The sequence below is a fragment of the Ornithorhynchus anatinus genome, chromosome X2 (assembly GCF_004115215.2).
Source record: "Ornithorhynchus anatinus isolate Pmale09 chromosome X2, mOrnAna1.pri.v4, whole genome shotgun sequence".
NCBI lineage: Eukaryota > Metazoa > Chordata > Mammalia > Monotremata > Ornithorhynchidae > Ornithorhynchus > Ornithorhynchus anatinus.
Genome location: NC_041750.1, coordinates 19,235,109 through 19,251,122, shown reverse-complemented (window position 1 = coordinate 19,251,122; position 16,014 = coordinate 19,235,109). Strand labels below are relative to the sequence as shown.

The 16,014-nt window shown below is 46.3% G+C and overlaps 1 protein-coding gene across 3 annotated transcripts in view; it reads left to right on the top strand.

Moving 5' to 3' along the window:
- Positions 1 to 16,014, top strand: part of ELP2 (elongator acetyltransferase complex subunit 2) — a 37,149-nt gene that overhangs the window by 1,200 nt on the left and 19,935 nt on the right. Inside the window, exons 1-7 of one of the 3 annotated variants that reach the window (XM_039910462.1) lie at positions 3,932 to 4,318; positions 7,613 to 7,691; positions 8,405 to 8,475; positions 9,286 to 9,442; positions 10,299 to 10,376; positions 11,183 to 11,247; positions 14,873 to 14,939. In XM_039910462.1, coding sequence (XP_039766396.1) covers positions 4,166 to 4,318; positions 7,613 to 7,691; positions 8,405 to 8,475; positions 9,286 to 9,442; positions 10,299 to 10,376; positions 11,183 to 11,247; positions 14,873 to 14,939 — 670 coding nt within the window. In that variant the 5' untranslated portion in view covers positions 3,932 to 4,165. Of the gene's footprint in view, positions 1 to 3,931; positions 4,319 to 7,612; positions 7,692 to 8,404; positions 8,476 to 9,285; positions 9,443 to 10,298; positions 10,377 to 11,182; positions 11,248 to 14,872; positions 14,940 to 16,014 lie in introns of those variants that run through there. The other 2 variants (XM_029053040.1, XM_029053041.2) reach the window with 2 other exon arrangements.

Here is a 16,014-nt window from a genome sequence, read left to right as displayed (position 1 = left end):
AGGAATGAAGAGTTGGAGCAGGGGAACAGAGGGCGAAGAGAGCAGATATGTAAGAAAGAGAAACTGATAGAGAGCCTTGAAGACAGTGATCAGGAGTTTTTATATAGATAAGGTGAGGAAGAGAAGGGAAAGATAAAATAAATGGTGGTATTTGTTAAGCGCTTACTATGTGCAAAGCACTGTTCTAAGCACTGGGGGATACAAGGTAATCAGGTTGTCCCACGTGGGGCTCACAGTTTTAATCCCCATTTTACAGATGAGGTAACTGAGGCACAGAGAAATTAAGTGACTTGCCCAAAGTCACATGGCTATGTGGTTAAGATAATAATGTTGATATTTGTTAAGCGCTTACTATGTGCAGAGCACTGTTCTAAGCGCTGGGGTAGATACAGGGTAATCAGGTTGTCCCATATGAGGCTCACAGTTAATCCCCATTTTACAGATGAGGTAACTGAGGCACGGGGAAGTTAAGTGACTTGCCCACAGTCACACAGCTGACAAGTGGCAGAGCGGGAATCAAACCCATCACCTCTGGCTCCGAAGCCCAGGCTCTTTCCACTGAGCCACGCTGTAAGATCTTAAATAGTAGAATACATATGTCAATAGGCATAGAAGTTCTTAGGGGGGTTGTGAGTGAGCAAGTGCGTAGTTGGTGCCGGAGTCCTGAAGTAGTAGCTAGGGACTAAAACCTGGAGAGAAGATAAATTGATCATGGTGGGCATCCTGGAGGGGATGTAATTTTAGAAGAGCTTTAAAGATGGGGAGAGCTGTGGGCTGGCAGATTTGAAAGGGGAGTTCATTCATTCATTCATTCATTCATTCATTCAATAGTATTTATTGAGCGCTTACTATGTGCAGAGCACTGTACTAAGCGCTTGGGATGAACAAGTCGGCAACAGATAGAGACAGTCCCTGCCGTTTGACGGGCTTACGGTCTAATCGGGGGAGACGGACAGACAAGAACAATGGCAATAAATAGAGTCAAGGGGAAGAACATCTCGTAAAAACAATGGCAACTAAATAGAATCGAGGCGATGTACAATTCATTAACAAAATAAATAGGGTAACGGAAATATAAACAGTTGAGCGGACGAGTACAGTGCTGTGGGGATGGGAAGGGAGAGGTGGAGGAGCAGAGGGAAAAGGGGAAAAAGAGGGTTTAGCTGCGGAGAGGTAAAAGGGGGGATGGCAGAGGGAGTAGAGGGAGAAGAGGAGCTCAGTCTGGGAACGCCTCTTGGAGGAGGTGAGTTTTAAGTAGGGTTTTGAAGAGGGGAAGAGAATCAGTTTGGCGGAGGTGAGGAGGGAGGGCGTTCCGGGACCGCAGGAGGACGCGGCCCGGGGGTCGACGGCGGGATAGGTGAGACCGAGGGACGGCGAGGAGGTGGGCGGCGGAGGAGCGGAGCGTGCGGGGTGGGCGGTAGAAAGAGAGAAGGGAGGAGAGGTAGGAAGGGGCAAGGTGATGGAGAGCCTCGAAGCCTAGAGTGAGGAGTTTTTGTTTGGAGCGGAGGTTGATAGGCAACCACTGGAGTTGTTTAAGAAGGGGAGTGACACGCCCAGATCGTTTCTGCAGCAAGATGAGCCGGGCAGCGGAGTGAAGAATAGACTGGAACGGGGCGAGAGAGGAGGAAGGGAGGTCAGAGAGAAGGCTGACACAGTAGTCTAGCCGGGATATAACGAGAGCCCGTAGCAGTAAGGTAGCCGTTTGGGTGGAGAGGAAAGGGCGGATCTTGGTGATATTGTAGAGGTGAAACCGGCAGGTCTTGGTAACGGATAGGATGCGTGGGGTGAACGAGAGGGACGAGTCAAGGATGACACCGAGATCGCGGGCCCGAGAGACGGGAAGGATGGTCGTGCCATCGACGGTGATAGAGAAGTCTGGGAGAGGACCGGGTTCGGGAGGGAAGATGAGGAGCTCAGTCTTGCTCATGTTGAGTTTTAGGTGGCGGGCCGACATCCAGGTGGGGACGTCCCGGAGGCGGGAGGAGATGCGAGCCCGAAGGGAAAGGGAGAGGACAGGGGCGGAGATGTAGATCTGCGTGTCATCTGCATAGAGATGATAGTTGAAGCCATGAGAGCGAATGAGTTCACCGAGGGAGTGAGTGTAAATGGAGAACAGAAGAGGGCCAAGAACTGACCCTTGAGGAATTCCAACAGTTAAAGGATGGGAGGGGGAGGAGGCGCCAGCGAAGGAGACCGAGAATGACCGGCCAGAGAGGTAAGGGAGTTCCAGGCTGAGGGAAGAAGAGCAGGAGCCCAGTTTAGCTTTCCACCATCTCCGCCCTGGAGTGGCCCTTGAGCTCTGCCTAGAGCTGTGCCGGCTTCCTGGGGAACTGACGGCACTGTTACTTGCTGATCGACTGGATGTGGCCTTGAGAGTGGGCTGGTGCTGCCTCGGGGCCAAATTATTAATCATATTTATTGAGCGCTTACTGTGTGCAAAGCACTGTACTCAGCGCTTGGGAGAATAATAATAATAATAATGTTGGTATTTGTTAAGCGCTTACTATGTGCCGAGCACTGTTCTAAGCGCTGGGGTAGACACAGGGGAATCAGGTTGTCCCACATGGGGCTCACAGTCTTAATCTCCATTTTACAGATGAGGTAACTGAGGCACTGAGAAGTTAAGTGACTTGCCCAAAGTCACACAGCTATGTGGCCGAGCAGGCATTTGAACCCATGACCTCTGACTCCAAAGCCCGTGCTCTTTCCACTGAGCCACGCTGCTTCTCAGAATATGATATAACATCAGACACATTCCCTGCTCACAATAAACTGACAATCTGCTCCTTGGCACCCACACCAGGGAGGGGCAGCTCACTCTGTGGTGGTTCGGCTTGGCATTGTAAAAAAACATAAAATAAAGTATGCACTTTTACTGGTGCTCTGTTCTGGCCTCTACTAACTTACTTCTAACCCTGACAAGGACCATGTTAACTAATTCTTTTGTACTGTCCTAAGTGCTAACTGCGGTGCTCCACACACAGTAGGCGCTCGTGAAATACTTTAGATTATTGACTAATTGGATATTTGGCAGGTTTTTTTTTTCCCAACCCGTTTTCCCCCGCTGAATTGTGAGCTCCTTGAGGGTAGTAGACTCATTTTATTCTTTTAAATTTTGCAAGTAGTACGGTATTCTGTACCGTGTGCTGCACACTGACTGTGAGCCCGTTGTTGGGTAGGGATTGTCTCTGTTGCCGAATTATACTTTTCAAGAGCTTAGTACAGTGCTCTGCGCACAATAAGCGCTCAGTAAATATGATTGAATGATTGAAGCCATCCAGTCCATGTTTGCTGCTGCTGATGAGGTAGAACCCACAAGATGCAATGAGATCGGCCCAGCGTAGAAGCCTTTATATAGGGCTGTGTTAGGACCCACGAGAGAAGGAGTATTGGGGTGCAGTCACAGACGAAACCCCGGGACATGGCTGCCCTGCGGGCAGGGAATGTCTCTCCTTATTGCTGCATTGTAGAGAAGCAGCGTTGCTCAGTGGAAAGAGCCCGGGCCTGGGAGTCAGAGGTCGTGGGTTCAAATCCCGCTCCGCCGCTTGTCAGCTGTGTGACTGTGAAGCTCATGAGTTCGAATTCCAGCTCTGCCACTTGTCGGCTGTGTGACTGTGGGCAAGTCACTTAACTTCTCTGTGCCTCAGTTCCCTCATCTGTAAAATGGGGATTAAGACTGTGAGCCCCACGTGGGACAACCTGATTCCCCTATGTCTACCCCAGCGCTTAGAACAGTGCTCGGCACATAGTAAGCGCTTAACAAATACCAACATTATTATTATTATTATTATTAACTTCTCCGTGCCTCAGTCACCTCATCTGTAAAATGGGGATTAAGACTGTGAGTCTCACACGTGGGGCAACGTGATTACCCTGTATCTTCCACGGCGCTTAACAAATACCAACATTATTATTATTATTACTTTCCCAAGCGCTTAGCTCAGTGCTCTGCGCACAGGAAAAGCTCACTGAATACGGCCGAATGAATGAATGAGCCACGACACGCCCTTCTGATGAAATCACCCGCAGACCCGTCGCGCCCTATGGAAAACCCGGAGAGACGGATTATTGAGTCGGCCGGCCCGGCATCTCGTCCTGGCTGCACCGGGCATGCGCAGGGAACAGGCGCGTGACGCTTGTGTTCGGCGTGGTGGGGAGGAGGCGAATGGCTTCTAGTAAGATGGCGGCGCCTTTATTGGCCACTTCTCACGTGTTTTGCAGCCCCAACCGGACTCGGGGAGCGGTGTGCTGGGGCGCGGGGTGCGGGTCCCTGCTGGCCCTGGCCACCTGCCGCTCCGTGGTGCTTTACGAGCCTCAGGTAAGAGCGGGGTCTCCCTCACAATCCCCCCCCCAACTTTTCCCCCGGCTCCCCTGCCACTTCGGTCTCCTCACCTCCCCCTATCCCGGGCTCGCCCTCCCCCTGCCGTGGTCCCGTCTGCTCTCCCAAGACTCGAACCTTTCCTCCTAGTAATAATAATAACAATGGTATTTGTTCAGCCCTTACGATGTGCCAAGCACTGTTCTAAGCGCTGGATAATAATGATGGTATTTGTTAAGCGCTTACTGTGTGCCAAGCACTATTCTATGCGCTGGGGGAGATAGGAGGGAATCAGGTTGTCCCACGTGGGGCTCACAGATGAGGTCACTGAGGCACTAAAAAGGTAAGTGGCTTACCCAAGATCACACAGCAGACAAGTGGAGGAGCCGGGATTAGAACCCACATCCTCTGACTCCCGAGCTCTTTCCACTAAGCCACGAGTAGTAATAGTAATAATAATAATAATAATTACGGTATCTGTTAAGCGCTTACTGTCTGCCAGGCACTGTTTTAAGCCTTGTCCCACATGGGGCTCACAGTCTTAATTCCCATTTTATAGATGAGGTAACCGAGGCACAGAGAAGTGAATTGACTTGCCCAAGGTCCCACAGTAGACAAGTGGCGGAGCCAGAATTAGAACCCATGACCTTCAGACTCCCAGGCCCGTGCTCTATCCACTACGCCATAAGCAGCGTGGCCCGGTGGAAAGAGCATGGTCCAGGAAGGCCGAGGACCTGGGTTCTAATTCCGTTCTGTCCCTTGGTTGTGTGACCGTGGGCAAGTCACTTCTCTGTGCCTCAGGTCTCTCATCTCTAGTAGGGATTCAATCCTACCCTCTCCTACCTAGACTGTGAGCCCCATCTGGGTCAGGGTTTGTCCAACTCGATTATCTTGTATCTACCCCGGCGCTTCGTACAGTGCTTGGCACATAGCGCTAAAGAAGCCCTATAAAAAAGTACGTAGGAAAGTGCAAAAGTGCAGCAGAAGCAAAAGATGCCCACATGGAGGTTGTGTCTTAATGGGGGAGGCAGACACAAAATACTTCCAAGGAGTGGGAACAGTAGGAGGAGGAATAAAGAAGATGAGCTAGGGAGTGGAATGAGTATTCCAGGATGAGATGTCAGAATAAATCATAGTAATAATTGAAAGTACAATTGAATATGCCTGAGTTCTAGGGGGTGACTGTTATGTTGATTTACCATAGGGTATTGGCATTAATTGGGCAAGGCTTGCTGGAGGAGGTGGGATTTTAGGAGGGATATGAAGATGGGGGAGGGTTGAGATCTGGTAGTTTTGTGGTGGGAGTTCCAGCACAAGGCAGTAGTTTGACCAGAGGGTCGGAGGTGTATGACTCTAAATCAGGATATTATAGATATAGAAGGTGTGTTTGGGACAGGCAAAGAGTGCAGTTTTGGGTTAGTGGCTGAAGAGGGTTGACAGGTAAGGTGGAGAACCTTTTAGCCAATGGCAGTGTGTTTTTTGCTTGATGTGAAGGGTCTTGGGGTTAAGGGAGATTGAGGTTAAGGATAAGGGCTACGATGTGCATTGAGCAACGTTTCAGGAAGATAATCCTGGAGTACGAATTAAAGTGGGGAGAGCTTTTCATATTGAAAGCTTGTGTATCAGGCAGAAACCTCTTACCATTGGTTTCAAGACACTTTGCCGGCTCTTTGCCAGCTTTCCCCAACTCACTTATTGAACCCCTTAATCCATTCTCGTTATTCACAGCTCCCAAACTCCCTTTCTAATAGTACTACACTGTTGACTTCCCTGCCTCCAATCCCTTTCCCACACTGTCCCTTCAACCTGAAGCTCTCTCCCCCACTCCCAAATCTGCCTGACCACAACTCTTCCCTTCTTCAAAGTCCTCCCAAAATCCCACCTCCTCCAGGAAGCTTTTCTTGATAAATTCCCATCACTGGAAACCATATTGAAACACAGCAGCCACCCTTAGAATTCATGTCCTTATACCCAATCTCAGCAGTTCCCCAAATGTGTATATTCAATGGTATGTTCAGTTATTCATTTTGAGATTTCACTTCAACATATTCATTCTGACAAATTATTTCAGCGTGGCTCAGTGGAAAGAGCACGGGCTTGGAAGTCAGAGGTCATGGGTTTGAATCCCTGCACCGCCACTTGTTGGCTGTGTGACTGTGGGCAAGTCACTTAACTTCTCCATGCCTCAGTGACCTCATCTGTGAAATGGGGATTAAGTCTGTGAGCCTCATGTGGGACAACCTGATTACCCTGTATCTCCCCCAGCGCTTAGTACAGTGCTCTGCGCATAGTAAGTGCTTAACAAATACCAACATTATTATTATTATTATTATAACCTTGTTCTCCTGTTATTTGTACGTGGCTTTGGGCTTTCTGTCTCCCCCATTAGATTGAAAGCTCCTTGAGGGCCAGAGACATGTGTTTTGCTTCTGTTGTACTGTCCCACACTCTCTATTCTCAGGTGGTGTTCTATCAGTACCACTTATTGAGTGATATGAAGCTTTCCCTGATTAATCCTCCCCCTTTCTGAACATGTCATCTCCAGTACCACTTATTGAGTGATATGAAGCTTTCCCTGATTAATCCTCCCCCTTTCTGAACATGTCATCTCTGTACTCCTGTGTTTAATGGGCTACTTTAGCTTTTATCATTTGAATCTGTGTTCTTTTGTCTATTGTATATTTATAATTTGTATCATCATAGCTTCCCCATTGAGAACCAGTGCAGCCTAGTGGAAATAGCACAGGCTTGGGAGTCGGAGGACCTGGGTTCTAATCCCAGCTCTGCCACTTGTCCAAGGTCACACGGCAGGCAAGTCATAACTTCTGTGCCTCAGTTACCACGTCTGTTAAATGGGGATTAAATCCTACTCCCCTCCTATGTAGTGTATGAGCCCCCATGTGGGACAGGGACTGTTCCAATCTGACAAATTTGTATCTATCCCAAGGGCTGTGTTCTATCTGATGAGATTGTATTGCTTGGAATAGTGCTTGCTTGCACAGTAAGCGCTTATCCAATACCACAATTATTAAGGTCTCTAAAAGCAGCACTATTACAAGGGGAAAAGGATATTACAAGGGTACAATTACAAGGGTAGCTTTAATCCAGATTTATTTGTTTGCGTTTTTTCTTTAGCTCCTGAGACTGAATTGGTTTCTGGAGGTTCTCCTAAATTGTAAGGCAGGGATCATGTCTAATATAACTCTCCCAAGTGCTTGATACAAAGTGCCCACAGTTAATGCTTAGTGAATACCATTGATGGATGCTCTTGTTTTTTGTTTTTTTTCCTTTTAGATAGGAGTTGTGGTTGGTACTCTGAATGGTCACACTGACAGAGTTAACTGTGTCCAGTGGGTTCACAGAAAGGATGGCAGTAAGTATCAATCTGATTTTTTTAAGGAGCTTTAACTTTTTTATGTAAAACACAATTAATATTCCCCTCTTCTGAGACAACCTTTAATGCAGATGTCTGTGGATATTGCTCCCTAGTTTCAAGACTATTTAAAAATTTTCATTTTAACAATTGTTCCTTTAATCCCTAACTTATCTTTTGGAAGGATCACATTCCCCAAGGTGTGGGAGACTGGACAAGATTTTGGAAGATGGTAGTCTAAAAATTATGAAAAATTTTATTTCATTTTTCCTGGTGTGACATTTGATATTTGTGAATATTCTCCCATACAGAGTTGAAAATGTGAAAAACTGTTCAGTTATTTGGGTAACCAAATTCATGGATGTAGAATGTAGTTCATTTTCTCAATGTGTAACTCCGCCACGGGAGATTAAATTAACTGTAGTTTTAACTTTTCAGGCCCAAAAGATCATTTTTCAAGAGGTTTTAGAGAAAACAGAGTTCTCCAGGATGTATATTCTTCCTAGAACTGAAATCTGAAGGAATTAACGTTCTGTAATGCAGTAGCAGGTGATACCCTGGTCCATTTGAAAACATTTATCATTTTTTAAAATAATGGAATAAAGACACTATTACAAGGGGAAAAGGGTATTACAAGGGGAAAAGGATATTACAAGGGTACAATTACAGGGGTAGCTTTAATCCAGATTTCTTTGTTTGTGTTTTTTCTTTAGCTCCTGAGACTGAATTGGTTTCTGGAGGTTCAGATAAACAGTTGATTCTTTGGGAATTGCAAAATAACCAGGTAATATAACTTGTAACTTTTGAAATGCCTAAGGCATTGAAACTCTGATCTATGGCTTTAGTTTCCTCTATCTTTTCATTTCTTTATCTTGTAAGCATTTCCCTTATATCCGCTCTGAATCTTGGCACTTTAGTCTGGTCTCTTAGCACCATGGCCTAGTGGAAAGAACACAGACTTGGGAGTCAGAGGACGTGAGTTCTGATCCTGGCTCCACCACCTGTCTGCTGTGACACCTTGGGCAAGTCACTTAACCTCTCTGTGCCTCAGTTCCCTCATCTGTAAAATGGGGATTAAGAGACAGCACTCTGGACTACTGACCATTGGTTAAAGCAATCAGTCCACATTTTGCCCAGGGTTACCACAGGGGCTGAGTGGGCACTACCCCAGTAACTGGGCTCTGGGATTAAACTAGAAATTGATTTACAATTTCCTTTCCATCAGTCAGTTGTATTTATTGAGCACTTACTATATGCAGAGCACTGTTTTAAGTGCATGGGAGAGTACAGTGTAGCAGAGGTGGTAGACATGTTCCCTTCCCACAGTTTGGTTGGGGGGGGAGTCGAGCATGAAGGCCCTGCCTCTGGAGGAACTTAGGGAGTGGGTCAGAGGAATTGCCAGACCCACTTAGCAAGCATTTGTGAGAGTTCTCAGAGGAGCTGTAAATTCCCAGTGCTCAGAAGAGGGAAAACACAGAGCCCATATTCATTATTTCTGGTTTCTTAAAGGCCGGTGATGATGTATATAACTTCCATACCGAGAAAGACGGTTTTGTTTTAATATTCTTAAGTCCTTTCCTTCTTTTGTGTTTAGCTGGTAAATGTCGTTCACTTCAAAGGCCACAGTGATGCCGTTTGTGCCATAGATGCTGTTTACCAAAAGGGTGGACCAGGTGAAGAATTCAAACTACTCATAGTTTCTGCCGCATCGGATTCTACTGTGAGGATCTGGTGTAAGGATGGTTCAGAAGGTATGTTCCAGTACTGGCTGGTTATCAAACACAGTGACACAATAATCCTTTTGCCCCCACCAAAAGCACTCTGGGAGGGTTGTCTTTCAATCACTGATATTTATTGAGCAATTACTTAAGTGCAGAGCACTGGACTAAGTGTCCTCATTTCAAGACTGTGCTGCCGCTGCTCCTGATAAAACCACATCCATGAGCTTGAGGGTTGTTGAGGGACTCTTTCACAATTGAACACCGGGCCTCTGAAAATAGTCGTCTCCCTTTCCAGGCCCCTTTACCCTTCAAAGTGAGCATTGCTTAGACACCAGTGGTTCAGAGGAGGTAGGACATGAGCTTGACTTGCTATTGTAGCCATCCCTTTCTTGCCCAGCCCCCCTGACCAGAGGCACATGTTGTGAGCTGGCTGCTGTTAGGGATAATCGGTTTGCTCTGTGGTCATAGACCTGAACAGTGGCAGACCCTAATTTTGTCCATCTCTGTTAGGGTGTGTGTATGTGGAATTCCTGAAATGCATCCCCTCCATTTGAGTGGGTTTCAGTGTGTGTGTGCGTGTGTGCGTGCACATGTGCAGGGAAGGTGGCCGTGTGGATGGAGGATGACACGGAGGGAAGGGTAGATGAGTGTGGGGTAGAGGGAGAAATGGGCAGCCGTGACTCTTGATTTGACAATAAACGTGTCGATCAGCTAGTTCCAGAAGCCCCGCCGACCTTTCAGGAGACTTGAGCTGGCCACTCGAATTGCCTTGATTGCCTCTTTGAACCTGCTGTAGCTTTTCCCTATGCAGATTGTTGTTTTAATGATTAGATAATCCACTGCTCGTGGGGCCTGAATGAATAATGATAATTTTGTTCTTTCGTAGCTAAATGTCTTCAGACTTTGCAGTTTGGGCAAGGATTTATTCTGGATGTCTCCTTGTCTTTTTTACCTGGGACTGATGGTGAGTGAACTCCTGCCAGGGTCTGTGCCTGAAGTCTAAGGGAAATCAGTCTAGCCCAAACCACATCACACGGAGTGGCCAAAGTCTTTACTGCTCTCTCGAGATTTGATTTCTTTTTGTTGGGAAGCACTCCAAGAGTGAGCTGTAGGCACTCTCGTCATTTCTCTTCACCTAGCAGGAACAGCATGAGGATAGGCACAGGGAGAAGGGAGGATGTTTGTAAATGTAGGGGAGGTTGAAGGATATTTAGTAAGTTGGTGAAAATGTTGTGGTTTGGAGATTGTTTGAACCTTTGCTAGGTCAGAGGTTCATCTTGCTCTATTAGTGGTATTTATTAAATGTTTACTATGTGCAGAGCACTGTGCTAAGTGCTTGGGAGAGTACGGTACTCTCCCAAGCTGACAGACATGATCCCTGCCTACTGTGCATTTTGGAAAATGCCTTTCTCAGTGGCGCCATGATTCCATGGCATTTCTGCTTCTTCTTTATATATATTTCCTTGCCTCTGCTGCTCTGATCCAAGACAGGATCATAGAGTGGATGGGCTGTGGGACTGACTCATGAGCCACTGGTCCTCAGGAAAAGTTTGGATTAAGCTCTTAGATGGGTGGATGAGGTGGTGAAGAGATTTGTTTAAGGAATTCATTAAGAAACGTAGAGTGGGCAAAGGAGAAAGGATGGGCGGTTGGCAGAATCAAAGATGCGTATGTATTCCTACGAAGAGCTCTGTCCTGATTCCCCAAAATTTTAGAATGTGGAAACTTTGTGACCTGTTCCTTCCTGATAATGGTTTCATTATTTTTCAGTACCAATATTAGCATGTGGGGGTGATGACTCCAAAATTATCTTGTATGTTCAACAAAGTGGTCAAGTAAGTGTTGTTTTAATTCACTGGTTTCACATATTTGTTGGTGTGTTCTTTTGATAGTATGGGCTGTCTTGTGTCTAAATGTTCTCTCCCATTAACTAGGCATTCCATGAAAACAGCTGAATTTATTAGTTTCTATTTTTGTGGAGGGTTTGTGAAAATATCGAGCAGTTTTTTGTACTTCCGAAGTGTCTCAGCTAAAGAGTGAAATTACATAATGGCATTTTTACAAGTAAACAAAGGCTTTCTTTTTTGTTGCTCTCTTTACCTCAGTCCATCCGCAGATGGATTTGAAAGCCAAAGAGAGAGGAGGGTTTAGAACCAGAGCAGTGGTCAGGCTTCTCTGCTGTCCTCAGCTCTCTGCCCCCATTCTGCTCCAAAGACTGCTAAGGGCTGAGATGAAGACTTTCTAGTTACTCGGTGACTTGAAATCCAGTGGGCTCTACCCTGTCCTAATCTGTTTTGACCTCTCGACCACCTTTTGGCATTGTTTGTCATCCTTAGTCCATGAAATGCTTTCAGATCTTGTTTTGTTGCCGACACAGTATTCCCTTACTTCTCCTGCCACACTGACCATTCCATCCCAGTCTCATTCACCAGATCTTCCTCCACCTGAATTGCATGTATCCCTGCAAAGCTCTGTCTGGGTCCCTTACTCTTCTAGCTTTCTACTTTACTTACTGCAGCTTCCACCTCTATGCAGATGACTCCCAAATCTTCCTCTTTAGCCCTAACTTCTATCCAGCAATACAGTCTTGCAATTTCTCGTGCTCATCCCCCCCACTGCCCAAATCTGACAGGCCTCAGCCTTTCCCACCTTCAGAGATCTCCTAAAATCCCACCTCCCCAACCAGTCTACTTAGATTAATCCTCCATTCTAATCCTCCTTGACCTCTCTGCTGCCTTTGACACTGTCGACCATCCCCTCCTCCTCCATACCTTATCTCACCTTGGCTTCACGGACTCTGTCCTCTCCTGGTTCTCCTCTTACCTCTCTGGCCGGTCATTCTCGGTCTTCTTCGCTGGAGCCTCCTCCCCCTCCCATCCTTTAACTGTTGGAGTTCCTCAAGGGTCAGTTCTTGGCCCTCTTCTGTTCTCCATTTACACTCACTCCCTCGGTGAACTCATTCGCTCTCACGGCTTTGACTACCATCTCTACGCAGATGACACGCAGATCTACATCTCCGCCCCTGTCCTCTCCCCCTCCCTTCAGGCTCGCATCTCCTCCTGCCTCCGGGACGTCTCCACCTGGATGTCGGCCAGCCACCTAAAACTCAACATGAGCAAGACTGAGCTCCTCATCTTCCCTCCCAAACCCGGTCCTCTCCCAGACTTCTCTATCACCGTGGATGGCACGACCATCCTTCCCGTCTCTCGGGCCCGCGATCTCGGTGTCATCCTTGACTCGTCTCTCTCGTGCACCCCACACATCCTATCCGTTACCAAGACCTGCCGGTTTCACCTTTACAATATCGCCAAGATCCGCCCTTTCCTCTCCACCCAAACGGCTACCTTACTGCTACGGGCTCTCGTTATATCCCGGCTAGACTACTGTGTCAGCCTTCTCTCTGATCTCCCTTCCTCCTCACTCGCCCCGTTCCAGTCTATTCTTCACTCCGCTGCCCGGCTCATCTTCCTGCAGAAACGATCTGGGCGTATCACTCCCCTTCTTAAACACCTCCAGTGGTTGCCTATCAACCTCCGCTCCAAACAAAAACTCCTCACTCTAGGCTTCAAGGCTCTCCATCACCTTGCCCCTTCCTACCTCTCCTCCCTTCTTTCTACCACCCACCCCGCACGCTCCGCTCCTCCGCCGCCCACCTCCTCACCGTCCCTCGGTCTCGCCTATCCCGCCGTCGACCCCTGGGTCACGTCCTCCCGCGGTCCTGGAACCCCCTCCCTCCTCACCTCCGCCAAACTGATTCTCTTTCCCTCTTCAAAACCCTACTTAAAACTCACCTCCTCCAAGAGGCGTTCCCAGACTGAGCTCCTCTTCTCCCTCTACTCCCTCTGCCACCCCCCCTTTACCTCTCCGCAGCTAAACCCTCTTTTTCCCCTTTTCCCTCTGCTCCTCCACCTCTCCCTTCCCATCCCCGCAGCACTGTACTCGTCCGCTCAACTGTATATATTTTCATTACCCTATTTATTTTGTTAATGAATTGTACATCGCCTTGATTCTATTTAGTTGCCATTGTTTTTACGAGATGTTCTTCCCCTTGACTCTATTTATTGCCATTGTTCTTGTCTGTCCATCTCCCCCGATTAGACCGTAAGCCCGTCAAACGGCAGGGACTGTCTCTATCTGTTGCTGACTTGTTCATCCCAAGCACTTAGTACAGTGCTCTGCACATAGTAAGCGCTCAATAAATACTATTGAATGAATGAATTAATTAATTAATTCCCACACCCTGAGTCCCATTAATCCAACAGCCACTTCTAGCTCTTATGTATTAGTATGCATCCTCAGCACTTATTTATGCATGTTTAGTTATTCTAATTCCACTATGTGTCTGCCCTGTTAGCCTCTAAACTCCCTGTGGATAGGGACTGTGTCTTGAGCTTCTGCTGTGCTTTTCCAATTGCTCAGTTGATACGTTGCACCCAGTGAACTATCAACAAATAAGATTACTACTCCCTCCCTTTCAGTCTGTACATTTCACTTCTGCCAGGATCATCTTCTTGAAATGCCGCTCCGCACTTGTTTCTCCCTTCCACTCGATTTCTTTTGGTATTAAGCTCCTTACCTTCAGCTTCAAGACCCTCTATCTGCTGTCTTCACCTCCTGCTCCCCAGCTCTCACTCTTCGCTCTTCCCAAACTCCCCTTCTAGCTGTATATATGATCTATAGTTTGGGGTAATCAAATCTATTTTACCAGCATGTCCGATTGAAACAATTTCCTGATTATAGTTATCCTGTGATTAAAAGCCAGTCATGTGCCATTTCTTAGACTGAAGTGTAGCCCCAGCTTTTTGTTAATTTAAAGGCAAGTTTAGTATAGCATTAGAATATTTTCATCATTTGGTTTGGAATTGGAAAAAAGACTTGTAAACAGGGGCCCCCACAATGTCAGCCCCAGGCCCACAGGAAAATTGATCTGGCCCGGCAAGCTGCACATACTCGGTTCTTAGAGGGAACAGAAATAACCGGAAAAGAGAATTCTGATTTGGGAATTCTGCAGGGTCAAAAACCCTTTTTTGTGAACTTTGTAGATGTAGAACTATCAGATTGGAAATCTAGAAAATGTTGCAAAAGCTGTTTTGTGGGTATTTGTAGTTGGGAGAAACTAGTTTTTTCTTATATTTTGAATTGTCTTTGAATTGCCATTCTCATGAATTCTCATGTTTCCCATTACTTATTCCAGCAGTCCTTTTCTTGGTTTATGTGCCTTACCCTTTTGGCTAGGGCTTGCCCCTCAGGAAAAAATTTTTGCAATTTAGTACTCCCACCCTTTTGCCTTCTGTGCTACCTGTTGTCTAGTACACTCACCATTAACCTTGTGGAATAGATTGAATGCCTCTTGTAGACAGAGTATTGCATTAGGTACTTACTTCTTTGCAGTGTAGTAGGAGAACTGCATGAGCAGTAAAATACCTAAAATTGGAGTCCTAATTTTTTTTTTCTTTCCAGTTTCAGAAAACAATCCTGCTTGATGGACATGATGATTGGATAAAAGGGGTCGAATGGGCAGATTGTGGTCAGTTTGAAACCTTCCTAAAATATGAGGGAAAGATGGGTAATATTTTCCTTCAGGAATCAAAGAAAACCTACTGCTGTCATTTATTTTCACCCTACTCATCTGTAAAATGGGGATGAAGACTGTGAGCCCCACGTGGGACAAGCTGATGACCCTGTATCTCCCCCAGCGCTTAGAACAGTGCTCTGCATGTAGTAAGCGCTTAACAAATACCAACATTATTATTACTCCTGTTCTTAGTATAAATTACTCATTTACTCATATTCTTGTCTCCCCCTCTAGACTGTAAGCTCCTTATTGGACAGGGAACTTATCTGCTAATTCTGTAGTATTCTCCCAAGCACTTAATACAGTGCTCTGCATATAGTAAGCACTCAATAAATATGATTGATTTGGAAGGATGATCCCTTTTAGATGGTTTGGCAAGGTAGCTACATTCTTGGAGTCAGTAAGGAGTGATGATTCATTTCATTCCGTCATATTTATTGAGCACTTACTGTGTGCAGAGCACTGTACTAAGTGCTTGGGAGAGTACAGTACAACAATAAGCAGATGCATGCCCTGCTCACAACGAGCTTACAATCTACAGGATACTTTATGGTGGTTTTAGATGAGAATAGTTTTGACTTTGGTGATTTTTGTAAAACACTGCAATAACCACAACACCCTTCAAGTTTATATTGAGGCTACATATAGATCATTTTCAGCGAAATTTTAGGGAATGCTAGTTGAGTCTTGTAGAATCTAAGCCAAGGCTTTTCTGGGTTAGCTAAACGGATTGGGGCTTGCCCTACTGATGAGTTGTGGCCATTTCTGTTCAGGGTGATCACACACCCCTATTGTAACTGTCTTAAGTGCTGGGAACCCCCTATACAGTTTCAACCAGAAATTAAGGTTCAGGAAAGTATCTTACTTGGCCCATTAGCCACAATCGTTAAGACAAAGTCTTAGGATTTTAAGCCCTTCTAACATGGGAATTTCATCTGGAAACTCAGAAATGAATGGCTCATAGGGCAGGAAGGATAGAGGGTCTGATTGATTTGAAAGCCAGGAAGATACTCTGGATGGTCAAGTT